The sequence below is a fragment of the Sylvia atricapilla genome, chromosome 1 (assembly GCF_009819655.1).
Source record: "Sylvia atricapilla isolate bSylAtr1 chromosome 1, bSylAtr1.pri, whole genome shotgun sequence".
NCBI classification, from domain to species: domain Eukaryota; kingdom Metazoa; phylum Chordata; class Aves; order Passeriformes; family Sylviidae; genus Sylvia; species Sylvia atricapilla.
Window position 1 is genome coordinate 3,663,763 of NC_089140.1, and position 17,861 is coordinate 3,681,623.

At 39.7% G+C, this 17,861-nt stretch overlaps 1 protein-coding gene and 1 long non-coding RNA gene across 2 annotated transcripts in view; both read right to left on the reverse strand.

Annotated features, from left to right (window-relative positions):
• The window catches only part of LOC136358081 (uncharacterized), an 829,601-nt gene that overhangs the window by 184,266 nt on the left and 627,474 nt on the right, over nucleotides 1-17,861 (reverse strand). The gene's annotated exons all lie outside the window — the stretch shown is intronic.
• MINDY4 (MINDY lysine 48 deubiquitinase 4) overlaps nucleotides 1-17,861 on the reverse strand; it is a 71,269-nt gene that overhangs the window by 27,980 nt on the left and 25,428 nt on the right. The window contains exons 9-13 of the mRNA XM_066313700.1: nucleotides 15,636-15,724; nucleotides 11,978-12,079; nucleotides 10,950-11,013; nucleotides 9,899-9,964; nucleotides 9,528-9,595 (exon numbers count right to left, since the gene is read on the reverse strand). Of these exons, the coding sequence (XP_066169797.1) occupies nucleotides 9,528-9,595; nucleotides 9,899-9,964; nucleotides 10,950-11,013; nucleotides 11,978-12,079; nucleotides 15,636-15,724 (389 nt within the window). The remainder of the gene's footprint in view (nucleotides 1-9,527; nucleotides 9,596-9,898; nucleotides 9,965-10,949; nucleotides 11,014-11,977; nucleotides 12,080-15,635; nucleotides 15,725-17,861) is intronic.

Sequence of the window (17,861 nt, forward strand, 5' to 3'; positions counted from 1 at the left end):
AGAATCTGAGCACATAGATACTGTAGGATCAGAAGGATTTCTGATGGTCAGAAGGAGCCACAGGTAAAAAATGGAGCAGCTTTCCTGGAAAAGGAAAGGAGATGTTCAAATGGGAAGATGATGATTAAGGAACTTTTCCTCACTATTCTTCACATCATGAAGTTCCACAGCAGTCCTTAGATTTGCTGGGCAATTCAACAGGGGAAAAAAAAAAAAAAAAAAGGAAAAAGTTTTCACAAAACATATTTCTGCACTGGGGAGCTCAGTGCCACAGGGGCTGTGGAAGCCAAAAGGATTAAAGGGTTTAGAGAAATTTGTGGAGGATGGGTTTCATCAAGGGCTAATTAATAAACACAACTGCCAGCTTGGGAAATCCTGCAGTTACTGCTGGAAAGATGAAGAATATTCCAGCAGAATGATCCTTCACTGAATTTCTTTGAGACTTTCCTACCTTTTCCCTATCAAACACAGGCTAACAGGATTGCAGAACCTTTCCTTGATCCTACAGGGGCACGACTCAAGGGGCATTAAACCCACAAACCTCAGGTTCTCCCCAGAACAATATTCCATGTTTCTATCTGCCCTGGGGTAGATTACAGCAATATCTGACACTGGGATAAAGCAGAATTGTGAGAATGGAGAAGAGAAGATGATGTTCTCTGCATCCCAGTTACTCTCTGCCACAGAAATCCATATTTCTTGGTTGTTTTCTTGGCTTTCCATACTTTTCTCAGTGGTACCTGAGGAACCTGGAATCTGCTCATGCTTTGATGAGGTTTACTGACCCAACAGGCTGTTTACTGAGGCACTTTCACTCTGTCCTGACACTGATCTTTAAATTTAATAACTTTCTCTGCCTTTCTTTCTTTTTAACAACCACGACCATCCCAGTTTTTAGCAAAGTTATGTCTCACCTCAAAATTTGCTTTTTCTAAGGCTAGAAAACATAAAAAAAAAACTTTTGTTCTTTTAGAATTCTTCTTTTAAAGCAGATTCCTTCTTCCCCTGCTCTGTGCTTTTCCTACACTTCCCCCAGCTTCAATGTGTGAACCCAGCCTGACACAGTGCTCCTCTAAGGACACATCAGTGCCTTGCACAATCCATTAACATTTCTTCACCTCTTAAAACTATTTATGCTGATACACCCTCAGAGCAGATCCAGGGCTGATTTTTTCATGCTGGCTCAGAGTCACTTTGTGCTCTGCTGCTCCTCATCCTGCCACTCACAGCTGATGAACCCCCCCAGCACAGTAGTGAGCAGTCTCTGTTTACAGGACCTTGCAGTTTCTGGAGTGAAAATAAATTCTTTTTTTATTGCCCTCATCATGAGGCTGAGCCAGCTCGTTTTTACAGCACGATTTGTCCTGTACATTGACAGGGCCTTTCAGCTTTTCAGTCATCAAGTCACTTCATCAGAACACCACTCCCTTTTCCCAGCATTATTGTAGGGAATAAAACATTTTTAATGCCAGACTGATCATTGACAAACTCCATCAGTCACCTTCCCCATGCCAACAACACCTCTCTGAGTCTCTTTCCTTATCACCTTTAGAATTCTTAAAAGATGCTTTATTTTCACATTAGTAAACGATTTTTCATTTGACATATCAATAAAAATCTCTCATTAGGTCTCCATTAACTAATTTTATTCTTTTTTTGTTTGTTTGTTTTGGTTTGTTTGGTTTTTGGGGGGTTGCTTTGTTTTAGGTTTTTTGTGGGTTTTTTCGGGGTTTTCTTTTGGTTTTTTGGGTTTTTTTAGTTTAACTAACAAGTCTCCATTTGCTCCTGTAACTGTTAGTTACTCTGTATTTAAAGAAGGCATGACAAAGGTAAGCTTTTATGATCAGGTCCTTTCATAAACTCTGGCAAAACAAGAGAAAGCTTGCAAGTGCAGAATAAATTTCAGAATGAGGTACAGGTACAAAGAAACCTGGTTTATTTTTCCCTTCCCATTTTTCCCTTCCCATTGTGTAGCCATCATCATTTTTTTAGGTTAAATCACCTCTCACAAATTTGATCTAGGTATTATGTATAAATTCCAGTTAGCCAGGCTGACTTTGCACCGTGTTGCTCTCTTTACTGAAAGGCAGAATATTAAATTTACATTTGGAGCATTTTTAACATTACTCCTGGTATCAGCCACCTCCACTCCACACAGAAACCTCACGTCTTTTCCTGATATCTTTGTATTAATATGATAAGGAAATCACTTGTTGTTTCATTTCCCCAGGTGTGACCTCATCTGAACCACGGTTTTTGTCCATTTTCCAACACCAGGACTCTGACCACTGATGACAGAGAAGGTTGTTGCTCATCACACTTTTTTCATTCCTTTGCACTATTTTTAAGAAGTAAAAAACTCCCCAGAGAATGAGTTAATAATCTTCTCTTTCTTCATTTCCTCAGCTTTATGATTTCTGCTGATCTGTTGCACAACAGGAGGTGTCAGGGGAGCAGCCTGGGTTCATTCCCACAGGTTCATTCCCCATCCAAACCAGATTTGCTGCCACTCAGTCTCCAGTCCTCCACTTCTGTTCTGGTGACACAGCTGAAATTCCTCAGTTTCCTTACCAGGGCTACAAGAGCCACATGTCTCAGCTACCTGGGCAAATTCCACCTTTTCCCCCATTTATTATTTTTAGGATTGTTTCCCAGTTCCCCATCAAGATAACAAACAGAAAGAGCACAACAACCTCTCTGTCTTCTTGATTCTTCCCCTTTTTTTCTGAATTGAGTCTCATTTACTCATTTTTCTTTACCAATAACCTTTGGTCCTTGTCCTCCAAACACCCTCAGACCTAATTCAACTTTTCCTCTCCTTTGCCTTCATGGTCACATTTCCACTTGGGTCTCATTCCTTATCTTCAAGGTTAAATAGCTTCCTTATATTCACATTTTATTTGGCAAATCCTACACATTTCTTCTCAGGGAGACCCTACTCTCCTCTATCTTGTCCTCCAAACCCCCTTTTCCCACCACCTTTTGTCCCTCTCTCTGTAGCAGTAGAAAGTGACATTTCCCAATGTCACTATATTCACACTGCCTATCAATGTCAATATATTCCACTGCCTATCCCCTTTGGAAAGCACAAAGCTTTGAATCTTGCTCTCACATCCTCCCACAAATATTGCTAAGGCTGTCGCTGATTATCCCTCTATTTTTAGCTTTTTTTGAAGGAAAAAAAAATTAAATTCTTTCAAGCAAACTCCCTTCTTTATTACCTTTTTAGCAGTTGCAAGCTGTGCCTCATTATTCTGCATTTATTAACTGAGTGATGTTGCAAGCAGCTCTTGCCCAGGGAACACTTTGGCTACAGGAGCCTCTGTCCAATTCCCACAGCAGAACCTCAAAGGCAGGGAAGGTCCAGAAAATTCGGAATTGCATGCAACCCATCGAGCAGGAGGCACAGAAGTTCATTCACCTCAACAAAAAAAAAGGCTCAGTTCTCCCCTACCAAGCTCTGGATCCCACAAAACCTCTCCTATTTGCTCCTGCCCCTGCTCCTGGTAAATCTGACTTGCTTCCCTCATGCTGCAGAATCACAAATGGCTTTTGGGCAGCTCTGAGATTCTCAATTTTTATTTTTTTTTTCCCAGTTGTGTCCACCTCCTTGTTTTTTAGCATAATTGACAGCTGTTTCCCCTCAAAAGCAGCAGCTTCCCTGTCTTTTTCAAACACCAAAAGCTGTAAAAAAACATGATGAGATCTATTTATATTACATAACTGCAAGCCCTGAGTGAAAACCCACACAAAAGCTTCCCCCTGCTGTTGGTCTCCCAGGCAGGTCTCTCAAGTGGAGGGGGAAATTACCTCTGAGAAGGTTTTCCCAGAAAACTGGCTCACAGAAAAAAAATCTACTTCCATCAAGAGCTGGGAGTGCCCCAAGTGATTGGATCCTTCATGCCAAGTTGGAATTGGAATTTTACCCCTGGCCCAGCCCAATGGATATTTCACAGAAAGCCTCTCTTCAGCCAACAGCATCAGGAGACAAGGTGAATTTCAGGGGAACTCCAAATTAGAGATTGGCTCTGGGACAGGAAAAGGTGTCAGCAAAGGAAAGTGGATGTAGGACCATTGGTTCCACCCACAACTCATGAGCCAGCAAAGCATCACTTTCCTTTTCAAACTCCTGCATGACTGAAAGAGATTTAAGGTCCAGTAAGATGTTGGAATTGGGGTTATTTTACAGTAAATGATACAGAAAGGATATAGGAAAGGATAAAGGAAAAAAACCCGATCATTTCCTACTACACATCTCTAGAAAAACTTCTCTTGGTGAGTAAAGGCAGACAGAACTGCTAAAATAAAATAAAATAAAATAAAATAAAATAAATTAAAAAAAAAAAAAAAAAAAAAAAAAAAAAAAAAAAGAAAAAAAAGAAAAGAGAAAAAATAGTTTCCCAATTGCCAAGAAGAGGAAGATGCTTGTAGGATTGTTTGCAACCAGACAAATGATTACAGAAGTAAACCCAAGGTGATAAACAGATAATATGGTAAAGGGAATGATAATGGGCAGCATTTAACATGATTTGGTGCTTCTGCATGTTTTATTTCAAAGATGGATTAGAATGGCAGATTATGGAGATTTTAACTTCTCCAGTCAGGTCAAATGACTGGAACTCCACAGGAATGAAGAGTAAGTGCACAGAACAACATAATTTTACTTATTTGATTCCCTCAAGGGAAAAACTCTTCATTAATAGATTTCAGAGAAATGAAGTGAATTGGTAATAATCAAGAACAGAGTTATTGGGTGTGATAAATCCCACACTGATAAGAAGCTATAATGTGATTTATTCGATTTAATAGCAATTGGCTTTTGAAATAAATAAAACAAATAAACAACTGGCTCCAAACAACCAAAATGCCCCAACACCAAAATGGGAACAGCCCAGATAACTCTGAAACAGGTCTGAACACCCTTTTCTGGAGCAGTAAGGACTACACAAGTGTAGTTAGCAGAGCTGTGGGATCACAACAAGGAGGAAGATGTTGACGTGTGTTTCCCAAGGTTTATGAGCAGCCAACCCTAATGATGTACACAGCCCCCTCTTGACTTGCAAAATCAGTCTCCTTTATTTTTCCCACAGCTAAAGCCATTGTTTTCCTCATTCCCACAGAAACACTTCAGGGAAAACATGGAAAAGACACCCAGTGACCAACCCTGACTGGAGAGCAACGCGTGACCTGCCATCAGTAACTGCTAAAGCATGCCCAGGGTGACAAAAGTGATGCAAAAAGTGGCATTTTGATTTGTGAGCAGCACAGTGAGCCTGTGTTTCAGGTTAGGCTCTGTGCATTGTCCCCTGGTAGCCTGAAAATGGCCAGTACGCTATTTTTCCAGTGAGGGATTCCACCCAAGGAATTTTCTCCTTCCACATGTTCTCTGCTCTCGTGGTTTCCGGGAATGATGCTTTTATGCAGTCAGTGATCAGGAAAAATGTGGAAATGGGGTTGGTGAGGAGCTGGAATTTAAAGAAAGCTGAGGATCCAGTGAGTGCATCCAAAGGAGCCACATCCCACTGCAGGAATGGCTTTTCATGAGTGAGCACAGTGAGGGAAGGGGAAGGGTTGGGAGAGGATGAGGCAGCATCCAGCAGGCAAAGCTGTGCTGCAGCCCCAGTGCAGGCTGGAAATCCAGTCAGACTGCAGGGATCACTCCAGTTGTCATTAAAACCACTCCTCAATATCCACAATTTTCCTGCATTCAGCAGGGAGGCTCAGTGGGGGCTTGCAGCCCAACTTTTGAGCTCATTCTATCTCCCATGCATGGAAAAATATCTGTATTTTTTTTTATCTGTATCCTGCAGTTCTCATCAACATGAAAATGCCAGTACACATCTTACACACTCAGAAAGATTATTCCCCTGAGCTGCTATAATATGACTTCTAAAAAAAAAATAAATTCACTAGTTGTTTAAAAACTAAATAAAAAAACAAAAAACCCCAAGCAGGTTACAATTGTTAGGAACCAGCATTCCTTCCTGTACCAGAAGCAACAACGCGTTCTCAGCAACTTCCTCAGGAATTCTCACTCCTCTCTGGCCATTTGTTATCAGCTCAGGCAGTGATGATCATTAGTGCTTGGAGCATGAAAAACTCATTACCCAAAATCTACAAAGCAGCACAAACTCGCTGCATTTCCTGGCATGTGTCCCCCCTCCTTGAAATAAAAATACTTAAGATTGCCAGTGATATTGGAACAACTGCCCAGCAGAACCTGGCTGAAAGCTGCAATTTCCATTTGCCAGGGATAATCTCTAACAATGTAAAAATTGTGGAGCTGGACCACAAAAGCAGCAGCAAATATCAAGGCAGAACATAAAAATGGGAGATATGGAGATAACATCAAGGCCAGGGGGTTTAGGGATGGTGGAGCTTGCACCTTGCATTAATTCCTCCAAATTTACCTGAACCTCTTGATCATTTTGGCCTCCTCACCTGCCAGCACTGAAAGTTAGTTAAGCTGTGGAAAAAAAATTACAGTTGTCCTTGTTTTAGCATCAAAACCCTGAGAGCAGCCAAGTTTTTGGACTCTGAGGAATAATGTATTCAACCTTGCCATAGGTGCCTGAATTTTCATTACTTCCAAGTTATTCCTCTTTATTGATGAAGAAAAAAAGATTATTATTATTTTTTTTAATCTGTGCAAATTAAAGGGAAACTTTGTTTTTGTCTTCCACTCTATTCCAGTATTAATGTGACTTTACTGGCCTGGGGAGACAGGATTACATGCAAGACAAAATATGGAAGAACATATATTTATATGAAGCCATTCATGTGTTTTTATTCTGTTCTCAACTCACAACACATGAATTATCTCTTGTCTATCACAGAAAATTGAACTGATGTGTTCAGATAATTAAATTTTCAGTGGTAGTGCCAGGATTTCTCTCCTTTTTTTTACAACAGCCAATTTAAAGCCCATCTCTAAGTGAATACAGTTGAGATTGATTTTGTCATGTATAATGCTCTGCATTATTACAGTTTTATCTTCCATTTTTTGTTGACCTGTCACTAAAAAACAGATTTAATCTCACAACTTGATATTTACTGTGTAAAATCCCTTTATGAGTAGGTTATTTAGATTTTGTCACTTTACAGGGGAGATAACCAAGCACTTCAGGGGATGATTTATGTCATTCTAAGATAGACACCCAAACAAAGTCAAATTAATAATGATTTTTTTTTCTCTTTTTTTTTGAGTTTAAAGGCCTAAATGCAACTAACTTACACAGAAAGTAAATAAATCACAGAATCCTGGAATGGTTTGGGCTGGGAGGGACTTTAAAGCCCATCCAGTGCCACCCCCTGCCATGGGCAGGGACATCTTCCACTGCCCCAGGGTGCTCCAAGCCCTGTCCATCCTGGTCTTGGACACTTCCAGGGATGGGGAGTCCACAATCTCTCTGGGTAATAAAAATCATTAAGATACATAATTACACTCAAACCAGGAAAAATCTAAGTGCTGTCAACTCTTCAACAAAAATCAAATAATCTCTTTTTTTTTTTCAGTGCAATGTGCACACAAAAATCCGGACAACTGGAACTTCCATGGAGTTTGCTGTTATAAAAACCTGCTGATTTTTCTGTTAAAAAAAAAAACAAACCCAAAACTGGGACAGAACAATCCCATGGAGATCCATTACTGGCTGAAAATTCCATTACCTACACCAACTCTCGTTTGTCTTCAGCTGTTCATCCAGAACTATGCCAGTTATGTAAATAATTGCTCACCATTCTCCTAACACTCTCTGAATGGTGCACATTTCTTGAGGATATCAGCACAAGAGTTATTTGTCTTGATATTTTTAATATCCTAAGAGAAGCACGGTGACATAAATCGATCACTGAAGATTACATGAACAAAATTCAGGATGCACTTCTTATGGAAAAATTTGTGCAAAGGTCTAAAAACACTTCGCATTGTGTTTAAAAGCAGAAAAAAAATTCCCATTTCTTGTATCAAAAGATAGGTACCAATGCAGTGTCTTACACAGTATAAGCTAGAGGAGAAACAGTGCTTTAAAATGAAGTTTTGTGAGAAAATCGTGACAACTCCTCGAAAATAGAACTGCACTTCATAAACTGTTCTGACATTCTGGATCTGATCTGTAAAAATATTTAGATAGCTGAAAATGCAAGCAGGCACCATAAGGAATTGCCATGTTCACTTCAGACACAGCTCCCCCAAATAAAAACACAGATGATTGATTTGTCTTGTCATAATCCATCTGGTAGGGACTGGGAGGTGACGAAGGAGAATATATCCTTGCTTAAATTATTAAAGAATATTTATCATTTTAGAGCAAGCAAAGCAGTGCAGACAGCAGCAATTATGAACCTCCAGATCATTTCTCGCACAAGTAACTTTACTAATCTGAACCTCTCTGCTGTAATCAGCTCAGAAAAAAAAAGAGAATTCATGAGAATAAATGGCATATGCCTTGAAATTATCACATCATTTGTGTTAGAGCACAAAAGTGGAGTCAAGCCAAAGGCTGTAGTGTTACTACAAGCAAAAGAAAGGAAGGAATTACAATAAAATCAAAAAAAAACACCCCTCAATCTGCAAACACTTGCTGGGATCCCAGCAGGTGAGCAATTGATTGTGGATCTCAAATTTGGACTGGGTTGCTGTTTCTGGTCAGGACAATGCAGTGCTGTAAGAAATAAAAGCTTCCATAAATCAGACTCGTGCTGCTTTCAAGTGCAGCTGCTCTCTCCGTGTCACTTGTTATCACAAACTGGCAGGGAGCAGCTTCCCCCTGCTCCTGGGGAGGTTTTCACAAAAGTGAAAATCTGAGTGAACTCAGAAGGAAGCCTTTATGTTCTGACCCACTGACACTCACAGCACCACAGAAACACCTCCAGCCTGTCTATAAAAGCTCAATTAAAATGCCACTGCGCCTGGGCAAGCCTCAGTGGGTTTTTAAAGAGGTTATTATGGTGACTTTCCATGAGAGAGAGCTCAGAATATTCATTACAGCAATAAACTGAGGCCAGATTTGTCACACATTACTTACAGCAACCTAAAAACGAGCTGCTTCATCCATTTTACTCTGGGTTTTTCTCATCACTATCACTGACAGAGAGACTGGGGCTGTCATCACAGTGAGCTTATTCCCCCCTACCTAAGACACCTCAAGTGTGAGAAATAAATAAATACCCTTAAAACAAGTCTTGTTTAAACTGGCAAGGCAGGGAGAACAGAAAACCACCTCAGACATGATACCTAATGTTTAGGTGGAGCCTTTGACATCAGATGTGGTGGACTGATCACTATAACAGGTAGATAAATATAGATATATCTATAATTATACACACAATCATGTTTTATACAACAAGAAAAGCCAAGCACAGCTGAGTAAATCTGCATAACTCCCCCCCATTTATCAGAGCAAACACCACAAACAGATTAAAAAGGCCAGAGATTGAAGCACACCATGGATTTTTTTTCTTTCCTCACTTTTCACAGCTCACTCTGCTGTGCAGTTTTTATGAAACAAAACTAGAGAGGCACTCACAGGTTGATGGATCTTGATAAGATGACAGACACGGTCAGGAGGATGCACCCATAGGGACCAGCTTCAAACTGAAAAAGAAAAAGGTGTTCTTTTGGTGTTATTTGGTTGGTTTGTCTAGGATTTTGGTGTCATTCTGTTTGTTGTGCACAAATTTTATGCCAAATCCTCCCAAAATGCAAATGGACCTGAAGGCAGAAGGAACTGCTGTGATTTATGCTACAGCTGAATTTGTTGCTGTGTTTGTTAAAATGCAAGGCAAATCCACAGAGTGTTAGAAACAGTGCTCAGAGCACATTGTGTGAGACTAATAGACAAAAAATCTGGCAGCTGAACCATAATTTGTTTCATTAATATATAATTAACCACAGTACCTGGTGAATATTCTGCTGTAGAAATACAATCAGATCCTCATATCTCGTGGCACTGTGAAGTATTAGCTGGAAAGAAATGCAAGAAGGAAAAAAAGGTGACTTAAAAAAAACCAGCAACTCATTTTTATAACCTGAAAGCTGAAATGAATTACCCAAAACTTTCAAACTGTCTGGAAAGATCTGAACTAACAAAAAGAAAAAAAAATCTAATGAACTCTACCTCTTACTGCTGCTATTTGGCATAGAATTCTATCTCAGCACCTCACATATTCTGAATTTTTCACGGCTGCTTTTGAATGATTTTTAAGTTTCTTGAACACACACTTTGATTCCATGTTAAGCACTGTCTATGCAACAAAAAACAATTCCTAGAACAGAGGAACACTGAAGCTTTAGAAGACACAGGATGGGCAAGAAGCTCAGGGGTTTGTACCTACATGGTGAGGCATTTATCACACCCAGAAAACATGAGTATTCCTATTTAATACAGGAGAGCTCACAAATCCAGGCCCTCACTTCAGTATTCTTTGCCTGTTTTTCCATCTCCAGATTTTTTTTTTTTTTTTTGAGACATCCATTCCCCTGTTTAGGAGGCCAAAAACATTTCCTGCCACCACTAAAGCCTGGCTGGAGGCACCACTGCCTGCAGAGCCATCTGGGAGCCTCAGATGGAAACAAGGCACAACTGGAAAGTGTTCTGCCATTTGGAGCTTCTGCAGAGGGGGAAAAAAAGGGCAAAGAATTCTGTGTAAGACAAGAAGAAAACAGTGCCTTTTCATGCTCATTGGAACAGCCACACAGGTTTTACTGTGTGTTGTTAAAAGCAGGAAGAGATTTTAGGTTTGGAAGATAAATGGAAAAAAAGAAAAAAAAAAAAGTATTTCAGAGAGCCCAACTGCCCAAAGCCACGAGGACAACTCAAAGCCAGGCAGGATTTTATTTTTATTTATAACTAATTCGATTTTGAAGTGTTAGGAGAGAAAGGGCAATCAGAATCATTGAACTGAAACAAGGGGAGCAGGAAAGAGAATGGGAGCACACAGAGCCTTACAGTTTCCAGGATTCCATCTGCCTTGTATTTCCCTGTGGGAGTGAACTGCTGTCTTCCTGATGGCCTGAAGGGGATATGCAGACAAAACTCATGTTAAAAGGAAGAAAATGGCATTAAAGAGAAATCAGCATGTCATATGAGCTGAATGATGTGCCAAAGATTTGCATCATTATTATTTCTAATGACTTTAAAAAAAAATATTTAAGTTTATATTGCAAATCAAACTTGTATCCGTGAAACAAACACTTCATCTGTGTTGTGCTCTCTCAGTCTAATTTACAAGTTTCTCTATACCAAAAGAGGATAAATATAAGTTTAGGATGTTAATGACAGGTTTGTTTTTTGAAAAATATTTTTATAGCAATGACATTCACACAAGCAGAAGAACATACATAAAATACCACAGAGGAAGGAAGTCTGAGGTGTAAAATATGTGAAATATCATTTGAAATGTCTTTGAATTTGCTGCTTCTATTTCAGGTTAAGGAAGGATTTCTGGGTCCCAAAGCCTCTCTGTTATTTTGAAGTTATCTTAGTTGATCTAATAAAGGAAATTAATTATGGCCACAAAACCTGACTCACTTAAAAATCTCCTTTAGGTCCCAGTGCAGCCAAAGGTAGGGATTTAAAAGTCAGATGTTTTGTGGACAAGCAGCCTCATAATTGCATTGCATAAACTAAGCAAGCAAATACAACAAAAGGAGCTTAATTCCAGCCACAATGGAATACCCTGCAATACAAGAGCAGAATGCTGCATCTGGAAAAATAAACTCTTAATAAAAAGGTTTTAGAGGATCCCTACAATCAGTTAAATCCCCAGAGGAATTTTCACAGCAACATCAAAGTGTTTCACCTATTCTGCCCCGGCTGCTGGGGCAGCAGAAACTACACTTTGCATTGCCCCTTAGGCCATTTTAGGTGGCATAAAGGCAGATTACAAAGCATTTTTGCTGTGAATTATGCAGATTGGGGATGGATAGAGGTGCAAGGGCAGTGCACAGTGAGTAAAAAGTGCTTCTGCTACTCACAGAGCCACCAGGGCTTTCTCGTGGCCCCCTGCACGCCACAGGATGTCAGCGAGAGCCAAGGACAGGCACTTGGTCCTGTGAGCTTCTGAGGGCTGCAGACAGCTGCAAATAAAGGACAGAGACAAGCACCAAAATGTGAAAACAGATTCATGGCAGGTTTGTCCCTAACAGAGCAAAAGCACCTTCAGAGAACAGTTTTTTCATGGTCAATAACAAGGTGAGCGGCGTCAGAAAATCAACATTTAAAGTACCTGCAGATGAGAAAAAGACAACCTGGATGACCAAAAATCCTGTGAGATGAAGAAGCAGCTGGTGCTGTCACTGGGTGGATATTCCAGGAGGAAAAGTGCAGCTGAATCCCCCCTTTCTCTAGGAATGAAGCAGCTGAATGAGAGCACTCCCTGCACACCCTGGACTGAACTTCTCAGCACTGACAGAGCTCTCGACAGGGAGATGTAACTGGTGTCCCCACTGGGCTTTTGGGAACCATCCTCCGAGGAGAAACCTCATTTTAGGAAGTTAAGAAGGCACCTTGGGCCCTAAAGATAATAAGACCCACTGAAGGCAGCTGCAGGGAGAAAAACTCTCTCTTTAGATTGCTGCAGAAAAATCTGGGCACAGTGTGGGTTTCTTCTCAAGCCAGAAGGAAAACATTAATTGGAAGGACATTAATTCACCAAAGTTATGTGTTAACAGCTCGGTGCTGCTTTTTGGGGGACCTCTATGAATTTATGCTTCTCTTAATGATAGTTATAAATAATTGTTAACTTGCTATGTCTCTGTGGTCTGTGGCACTGCTCCTGTCACACAGGTGAATTGAAGTGATGAAATTCACAGTCATTACTTCTAGGAGATCATTACTTATTTAATGATCTGGGCGTCTGATTTATAAGGAATGATTAAAATAAAACTGTCTTTATCATTAAAAGCAGTGGATCAAGAAAATCAAAGAGAAGAGTAAATAAGGTATGATCAACGACAGGGACTGGTTAAGCACAGATCTGTTATCACACCCTGATCTTCTAAAAGAAAGAGTTCCTCTTCCACAGAACTTATTTTTAATTGCCTGGACAAAAAAGCAGATAAATGCTTCAGGGAACAACACCATACTGGCAAATAATGGGTAAGAGAAGCTACTTCATCTTTATATCTGTAATAAAACTTTCAATGTTCTCCAACAGGATTGTTTCATGTTTTAAACACGATTTTTAGTTTCTAAAGGCATTCATACTTCATTTCTTTCTGAAGCTTTTACTTCTTAACCCTTTTAAAGGAATCTACACCATAATGTTTTTTACCCACTCCTGAACTTTCTCCAAAGTACTATCTTCAATAAATGCTCTTTTATTTTTTTTTTAAATAGGGTGTGCCCCAAAGTCAGGACCTAAAACATTAGTCACAAAGTGGAAAACTGGCAGACTTGAGAATAAACCAAATAACCATGAGACTGAAGAAGTGGCAAAAAGATCCCATGCCCCTGGGAAGAACATAACTGGAGTTTTCTCTAGTGGCTTCAAGAATGGCAGCCTTTGAAATTCAGATTTTATCAGCTTTAGAGTGTTACCAGCATGGGAGATGAGGACAAAACCTGTTCCCACTGTTTGAGTAAAAGATCTAATAACTCAAAAGACTAAACAAGAAACACCAAACGTCAAAAAAATTAAACAGGCTTTCAAGTTCAATGTCTTCCTTGAATATAATGTTCATTTAGAGAATGTTTCCCTCTCTGAAGGATGTGAGATATGGGAAATAATTGGTAGAGAGTTTTCAAGTGAAAAAAAACCCCAATATAATCACAACTTTCTCTTATCTCTGCCTGTGTTTTATTACAGACTCCCAGAAATTCATGGGAATCACAAGTAATTTGTAGTGTCTGAGAGAGGCAGCAGAGAAAGGAGACATGATAATTATTTCTTGGATGTGGAAGAAGCCTGAAATCAAACACTTCCTGTGAAGTGGTTAATAACTTGAAAATTCAGGTTAGAATTAGAAAGGAATACCTCTCCTCTTGTTTGAAGATCTGAGACTTCCCTTTCCTTCTGCCTGCTGAAAGTTTCTGCCCATGGCAAGCACAGTGTAAGGAAAGTTTGTTTATCTCATGACTAAAAACCAATTTTTTTTTAAAACCAATGGATAATAAGAGGGGGAAAACAGGAGAGGCAAATTCTGCCAAGTAAACAGGACAGGTTGGAGCTGGTACAAGTTGGGACACCCAGTTTAAACAGCTTGGCCTCCATCCACTTATTTGGGTGCCACATAATTTTATTTCATGTATGATCTCTGAACCGTGCTGCAAGAGGGAAATTAATATCTCCATTTGCACTGAGGATGACCTGAGACACAAAGGGACCAAGGAGCAGATGATCAAAGGCTGTCCTCAAAGCTGAAACAAATTCTTGGGTTTTCACAACCAGAAATAATTCTTCTGTGGAGATTCCTGGTCATAAAATCTAAGTATGCACTTGGTTTCCCGCAAGAAAGTTTCTGAGGTTTTTCTTTTATGTAGACAAGAACCTTGAAAAGTCTCCCCTTGCTATAATCTGAATTAGAATCCTGAAGTTTTGCAGGATAATTTCTGTCACTTCCCATCCTGGATGCTGAAGACAAATGATGCTCTACAGGTACCTGTTTCTTTCCAATATTGATAAAGAACAGCCCAAACAACGAATTTACATTAAGGGGAAGCCAGAGAGAATGAAGGAATATCAGCAGAGACCACAGCACTTTCCTGCACAGTAGCAAGCAGAAAAATGGGTATTTAAGGCCAAAATTTAATACAAGAGAAACATATTAATTCAAAAGGATCTCAGGATGAAAGCTTCTCTTTGAACTAAATCAAGGTCAGACTAATGGAGGTCACAAATAAAAGATGGTGGTGGCAGCACAAACCAGTAAAATAATTTTCCCTAATAAACATTCTGTTCCTTTAAGGCACAGGGAGGCTTTGTGGACTTTTTCTTTTGTAATGCACTTAAAGTCTTACTGAAAACAAAAGGCAAATACATGAAAACTGGTAATAAAATTATTTTTGAGGCATTATTTTCCAGAATTTAATTCAGTAACCCATGTTCCTCTAGCAACGTGACAAGTACATTATCATTATTATTATTATAGCAGTCCAAGCAATTTCCCTGTCAGCAGCAGCACCTAACAAAATTCTTTTAAAGCAAGTAAAAAATAAACAGCCTATAAATTCAAATTCCATTAAGGAGTTTAAACAGGAATCATCAAATACAGTTACAAGAAAAAAAAATCGTTATAACTTTAATTTTTCAACCCTGTTGAGATGCTTAGTGTCAAACACTGGGTGAACGCCATGGTCTTTCAAACCTTGATTACTTTTTGGTATGAAATCCAATTTCCACGAAGACCTCGAGGCTATATAATTTTCACTGGCCTCAATTCAAGCTGTTTGGGTTTTGTAGAGGTTCTTGGGTTAATCACAAGCAATTACACAAACAAGACACCAACTTCTACATTCCTGCAGCTCAAGGGGGAACAAACGCAAGTAAAGCAAATGTTGCTTTCTTTCTCTCTCTCTGAAACAAAATGTTCAGTAAGTTCAAGCTCAAAAGGCTCCTGAGCGGCTGCAGCAGAGAATAAGGTTGGTTTTTTTTTGACTTCTGTAGGGAGAATCTCTGAAGTGTCAGTGCCTTACCGGGTGTCTTTGTTCCTGTTGGTGTCTGCAAAGATCAGCTGCTGCAGGACACAGGCTTGGACAGCAGCCAGAACTCCACATGGGCCACCCTGGGGAAATGGGACAAAACACTCCATGAGCAAAAAAACCTGATGGATGCTGAGGAAAAGCCCTGTGAGCTCCCATCCAGCCCAAAGCCATCCTTCCAGCTCTCTCTCTTCCCAGTCACAACTCCACAGGGCTCTCTGTGGCTCTGGGGTTCTGTGCAAGCCAAGGAAAATCAGTGGTTCTAAGTGGTTTTGTGGTTCCTGCCTGTTTTTCCTGAAAAGACCTAGGTATCTGTAATGTCAAAAGAAAGGTGTGGGGGTTTATTTAAATCTGGGATGTACAAACTAAAAATCTCCCCATTGAGCTGCTGTGGGGTTTTTTTAATCTTCTTTTCTTCCTGTTAGAGCTGGGATTAAATGCTTGGGAGACACAGTGTTTGTGTTGGGACTCAGTTGTTAATTAATTCTTATCTATAGCACAGTCTCACAGGTTGTGAGTTCCAGCCAACAGGGTAGAAAATGGCTCTGTCTCTAACTCTTTCCAAGGTCTTTTAAGCACTAATTATCCAATAACAAGATGACACCTATATTATTTTTGCTTTTAACCTAATAACTAACCACCTATGGTCTGCAATGTGGGCCTTTTCACCTAGTTACAAGCTACCACCCAAACCCATGAAGAAGAAGGTGAAAGAAGAATTTAGGGCATAGGCTAAATCATCCATATTGCTTTATATATTTTACTATATACTAAAATCTTAAACTCTTAAGTTTTCCACCCTGTGATACCACACGATTCTATTCAAACTCCACGCCCATAATCCCAGTGCTCTCACTCAATTTTGGAAGCCTTTTCCACAACCTCAGGTCAAATTTAGTGCTTGCTGGAGAGTCAGTGCCTTTTAGCACAGAAAGCCTAAAATCCTCAGTTTCCAGGGTTCCAAGAAGCTGCAGTTTAATTTTCAGAGAGAAATCAAATCTGGGTGTTTTGCAAGGACTGGAAACAAGCCTTGCTCTTGTACCTCCTCTCAGCAACCTCCAGTTCCCTCCTGCATCACTAAACAAAGATTTCAGATTTCAGCACAGCTCTCTGCACCTCAGATCCTCCCTCTCTCCCTGGGGAAGACACAAGAAAACCAAGAAAGTTTGAATCTTTCAAATTATCAGTCCCAGAGAGAAAAAAAAGACACCATACCAAGAAATGCCACATTAAGTTTCAATTTTATGGAAAGCAGATTCGTAGCTGGTTCGAGCTACATGGAGGACACAAGGCTGACATCACAGACACCAAAGTGCCACCCAAAAAACTCCTCTCCAAACCCTGCAGAAGGCAAAAGGCAGCCAGCACTGCTGTTTGCACACAGCAATGTGATTAAAGGATCAGTCAGAATTCTCTGATTGTCCTAAGTGCAGCACCAAGGGAAGGGGACCTGCATCAATCTCATTTCATTTAAAAAACAAAATAAAACAAAATAAAATAAAATTTTACATCCTTGTCAGGGATCAGGATAAGAATCAAATTACTCATTAAACTACTGGAAATATCCAAATAATAGAAGTGGAAATAGGTCTTAGACTGGCTCCTTTACCAGGGTATTATTTTAATTATTTTAAGAGGGATCAGTTGTTCAACTCCTCTGGTGATTAAATTGTGTATGACACAATTAAAAGGTTACAATTCATATGAATAACTACTAAAAGGACTAAGCATTTAAATGCAAATAAATGCAGATAAATGCAGGATGGAACTTAGAAAATAACCTAATTCCTGGAATTAGGAAACATCTTAGATATTGACACCTTCCCACGTCTCATTTAGATTATACATACTCTGCCACTCTAGATTTATTTAAATAACTGATGAGTGAATAATCTGAAATATATCAAGGGTAAAAGCAAGGTCTGTGTCATTCCATCAGGGAGAGCTTCCCAGTCAAAAAAAGAAATTACAGGATTTATTCTAAATATCTTCTTACAGCACCACAAAAACTTACCAAAAGAAAGAACTGAACAGTTGTTCAGCTGAATAGAATTTTGGAAGTGAGGAGGAAATACAATAACGAGCTGAAAAAGGCACAACCCAAGCAAAACACTATTCCTGCATGGAATTCCTGGTGGGGAATTCAATGGCCAGGGAGTGGCTGGAAGTGATGAGATATCCTTTCCCCAGGCTGGAAACCCCAAAATGACATTTACTGTG